The 5,000-nt window shown below is 49.4% G+C and overlaps 2 protein-coding genes across 6 annotated transcripts in view; both read right to left on the bottom strand.

The window, feature by feature from the left end:
- LOC145410014 (uncharacterized) overlaps window positions 1-4,743 on the bottom strand; it is a 66,591-nt gene extending 61,848 nt beyond the window's left edge. The window contains exon 1 of the mRNA XM_080280235.1: window positions 479-4,743. Within this exon, the coding sequence (XP_080136361.1) occupies window positions 479-4,609 (4,131 nt within the window). The 5' untranslated portion in view covers window positions 4,610-4,743. The remainder of the gene's footprint in view (window positions 1-478) is intronic.
- Window positions 1-5,000, bottom strand: part of Obsc (Obscurin) — a 543,345-nt gene that overhangs the window by 425,228 nt on the left and 113,117 nt on the right. The window lies entirely within an intron of this gene.

Raw genomic sequence — 5,000 nt, forward strand, 5'->3', positions numbered from 1 at the left:
CGTGGAGTAGAGAGCAGAAGAGATGAGAAGATATGGAAAGGGTCACTAATATATATGTAAAAAAAATGAGTGAAAATGACCGTAGACCAACCCGCAAAGGAGATGATTAACTAGGAGACATGACAGTGATTTGGTGTGTGAGAAGATGAGAATGGAGGAGAGAGAACAGAGATGATGAAGATGAAATATTGCAGTGATATCAGAAGTCTGGAAAGCAGGTAAGAGAAGATAAGAAAAAACAGAAGAAAAATGGTTTTATCGAGTGACTGTGGGAGATGAGAGCAGAAGATGTGAAACTAGCAAAAGCGACTGATAATGAGTGAAAATGATAATGAAAGTGAGTAAACATGAGGACAGAAGACGGAGGAGAAATGATAAAAATGACAAAGCTGAGAAATGATGAGTGATGCCGGCGTCCGGCCAACACTGATGCTGGTGATGATGATGATGGTAATGGCGGGTGAAAGGCGCTACGGACCTCGTATGTAGGTTTCTTGGAGTAGTACGAATCCGGCATATACCACGTGTTGTGGATGACGCGTGCTGGTGCCAACTTCCTCCCAGTCAGACCTCGCTCGAAGAACTTGATGCCTTCTTCGTCGATGAGTATGTAAGGGACGATTCCGTAGCAGACCGAGCGCGCAAACTCCCTGGGAATGACGGCCTGCATGTTTTCCTTGGTCACCACGATGGCCATGCCCTTCTTGAACTTGTCCAGCTCCTGTCTGTACCGGTCTGACTCTCCCGTGTCGTTGAGGGACTGCACGAGCGACTTGCCGTATCGATCGTCCTGCATAATCTCGTGGAAGAGCTCGTCTGGTAGCATGTCCATGAATTTGTTAGCTTCCTTCCTGTCCTCCTTGATCTGTTCGAATATCTCCGTCGGGATATCCTTGGAAGACGCCACATGTCGCAAGTCGAACTTCTTCTCGCTATCCTCTTCGTCTACCTTGACCCCCTTAGGCCTCTTCAGCAAGATGTTGGCACTCTTGAGCAACTCCCTGATCCTCTTCCGATCCTTGAGACCTTCAGGGTTAGTTTGTAAAACCTGCAGCATCTTGCCAACTTCAGGGTCCCGCTCAGCTATTTGGTGCAGGACGATCAGCTGCCTCAGGACAGACACCACGTCTTGGTTCTCTCGCAGGCAGTTGGGTTCAGAAGGCTCAGAGATGAACTTTTCCAGCATAGAGGCCACTTCAACATTGCCCGTGACACAGACGATGCCAACTGCCTCGGTCAAGAGAACCTGAATCCTTGTGTCTGTCAACAGGTTCTGAGGATTTACGCTTAACAAATGGATAATGTCGTCAATCTCCTTGTCGCATCTCTTGGTGACAACTCGGTGTATGGCGGTTCTGAGGGCTTGTCTTGCCTCATCATTTCTCCCAACTGAGTCTGTGTCGATCATGTAGTCAACAATGTCAGCAATTATATCTTGGTTTTCGCCAATAAATGTCTTCAGTACCTCCCCAGCTCCGTTCACCGTAGACAGGATGTGAGCCATTGCTTCTAGCTGCAAGGCCGTGGTGGATTCAAAATCTTGATCACCTAACATCTCTGATAATTTCTGCATTTCTTTTTCCTTCCTGGACTCAGATATGCAAGCAGATGCCTTGATGAATTTGAGCAGCACGTCCACCATGTCTGTTCCATCATCTGGCTCGTCAACCTCGACTTGTTCTTCTTCTGCAGCATCCAACTGCACTTTCGATTTCTTTTTCTTCTTCTTCTTCTCTTGTGGAGGAGGTTCTGGAGTGACACCATGGACGACCACCGTGTCAACAGCCAGTTTCTTAAGTGTATCTGAGTCAATGAGTCCTCCTTCATTCAGGATGGTGGGGTGCGGCTCATTGTCTATGGGGTTACTCATCAGCAGAGCCAGTTCATCCTCACTCACCTCGAAGCCCTGGAAGGATATTTCGAAGTCCTCATCAATCTCGTCAGCGTTTGGAGGGACATACTTGAGGCCTTCCTCCGTCTCGATGATGGTGCCAGGGATGAACTTGGGACCCTCAGGGCTCTCTGCTACCTGGCCAGGCACAAACCGTGGCCCTGCATTCGTCTCCACCAGCTGGCCAGGGACAAACAGTTGGCCTTCGTCGGTGTTCATCATCTGGCCTGGGATGAACGTGGCGCCATTCTTGGTTTGGATGATTTGTCCTGGGACGAATTTCGGACCTTCATCCTCTACAATGACCTGTCCTGGGACAAACTTCTCGCCCTGGGTCGTCATCACAACCTGGCCAGGGACAAACTTTGGTCCATCTGAGCTCTCCACAATTTGGCCAGGGATGAACTCTTCTCCACGGCTTGTGTTCACGGTCTGGCCAGGTACAAACTTTTCTCCATCTGCTGTTGTCATTAGTTTTCCCGGAACAAACCTCTTATCCTTTTCAGACACGATCAGTTTGCCTGGGATAATCTTACAGTCTGGAGACAAATCCTTGGGCAGCCTGCCAGATAGATAGAACTGCACTGCATCTTTGGTCTCCACCATATCACCATACAGCTTATCGCCCACTTGGAAGGTGTCTGTGTTAGTGGGATTAACGATAAAGCCGATAACATTTCTATCAGCAACAGCAAGAGGTTGGAGTTCCTGATTGGGAATAACCAGCCATTCGCTAATCTTCTTCTCTTCATCAAAGGGTCGGTGTTCGAACTTAAGTTTACCATCCTCAGCCTCAACCAAGTCACCCTTGATGAACTTCTTTCCTTCAGGGGTGTTGAAAGTCTTGCCAGGCACAAAGGATGGACCCTCGATAGTGTCCACAATCTGGCCAGGCTTGAAGGTCATGCCCTCCTCGGACGGGAATGCCTGGCCCGGCACAAACTTATCACCGGCCTGTGTTGGCAGACAGAGGCCGGGCACAAACAAGTCCTCACCATAGGCATCAACTGTGACCTCACCCGGGCAGAACTTGGGACCGTCCTCCGTGTCCACAGTCTGGCCAGAGACGAATACAGGTTTGCCATCACCTCGGTCCATTACTTGCCCGGCCACAAACTTTGGGCCATCTGGAGCGTTGAAGATCTGGCCTGCTACGAAATCTATGGTTTCGTCAAGCGATTTGACGCATTGTCCAGGTACAAAAGTAATATCGCCATTCTTGTTCAGAATAGTTTGGCCTGGAACAAACTTCTTTCCTTGCTCAGTCTCCATTGTTTGGCCGGCCACAAATGTCTCCTGGTTAGCAATGTTGATAATCTGACCAGCTACAAATTTCTTTTGTTCATCCACCTCAACCATAGCCCCAGAGATGGCTTGTTGCTCGTTTTCGACATAGTCTGCCTTAGCTACGAATTCTGCTCCCTCTGCTTTCTTTACCATATAACCCAAGTCTGCGTTCTCAATGTTCGATGCCACCTGACTGATCTCTTCGAAAGTAGGAACTACGTTATTGTTTATAACTTCCTTCAGTACCTCATCCACATTGTCCGTCTTCTTGAGTTCCACCATCTTTAGGCCTGTAACCGTCTTGGCCACCTCCTGGGGCATCGGCAGAGCAGGTTTTACGGTTTCTACAGAGACGACGATGTCAAGGTTGGCCATGTTGGGCTTTGTTACTATTTCTTCTATCACCACTTTCGTTGCTTTGACTTCCACGGGGTCGACCCATTCCTCGTGTGGAAAACTCTCCCAGTCAAAGCCAGCCGCCTCAGCCTCTTCTGCTTCCTGCCAATTGAATCCTGATGACACGATAGTGAGTTTTGTCGATGTGACCTGCGCCTCTGTGATGTCTGACAGCATTCTCTCGTACTGCAGGTGTTCGTCCTTCGGTTTCTTAGTGTCAACCTTAGGCAGGATGATGGCCTTGTTTTCCTGCTGTTCCCTCATCATTGCCTCCATCCTGGCCAGCTTCTCTGCCCGTTGCATAGCATTGAACTTGACCCTTGGTTTGTTAAAGACGGGCCTGACTGTGTCCCTGATTGCCTCTGCCTCAGCCTTAGCATCCAGGGCCTCGAAGGTGTTTCTCCGGGCCATGCAGTTAGCCTTCCTCTTGTTCCTCTCGTTCAGTATCTTCTGCTGTTCCTCCAACACGTCCTTGCTCTGGCCTTCCCCGTAATACATGTTGTCTTGCTCCATCACGGCAGAAAACTGGAGGGTCATTAAGTCGAGCTTTACAATACGTCCCTGTTTGATCTTGACGTTAATGCACTTGGAGTCCTTGCTCATCGACACGGTCTCCAGTTCACCTGTTTTGATGGCACGCTCCATCTCCGGTGGGACGACCAGATTTGTCTTCTGTTGCGAGAGGTGATAAACAAATTGACGGTCTGCCTCAGGTTTCTTTCTGAGTTGTGCCTTCATATTCTTGAGGAGATCATCTAAGTACCCGAAGGACTTCTCATTATCTTTATTCTTCTCAAAGACCGGTATAACGAACGAGTGGTCTTCATGCATCGTGATCTTGCAGCCGACGACGCCATCGAATCGTATTGGCTTACCGAAGGAGATGATGGGCGTGTACGTGTGGATCTCCGTCGCCTTACCCGTCACCTTGCACAGCTTCTTGGCCTCCGCGGGCGTAATCGGCGGCAGTAGCGGGAAGTAGCAAGGCTTGGGCAGGTTCCGGGCACAGCCGGTGATGCGACAGAAGTGCGTCATCTTGGTAGGTCAATGTAGTCGTTCTTGATCTGCAACACAAGTCACCCCAACACTACACCGCGGCACACGTCCACATGGGGTTGGACCTAAAAAATCAACACTTGCAACTGATCAATTTGGCTACGACAATTCCTCCCAATCTATCACTATTTTCCTTGTTTCACACTTTCCTTTCCTCCTGTTTCCCTTTTATTTTCCTAGTGGGGACGATCACTCTCCCCTTCCTTCCTGTTTCATCCCTTCAGCACATCCATATCCTCACTCCTCCTATCCCGTCACAATACTCCAAGCGAACACACTGTAGCCACAGAAGCCCTCAAGTGACCCCAGGTATTCTTGTGGTCACGGGAGAGACGCGAACCCAGGACACCACGATGCACCACCTTCGTCA

The sequence above is a fragment of the Coenobita brevimanus genome, chromosome 84 (assembly GCF_032717465.1).
Source record: "Coenobita brevimanus isolate Jiangsu-jjx chromosome 84, ASM3271746v2, whole genome shotgun sequence".
NCBI classification, from domain to species: domain Eukaryota; kingdom Metazoa; phylum Arthropoda; class Malacostraca; order Decapoda; family Coenobitidae; genus Coenobita; species Coenobita brevimanus.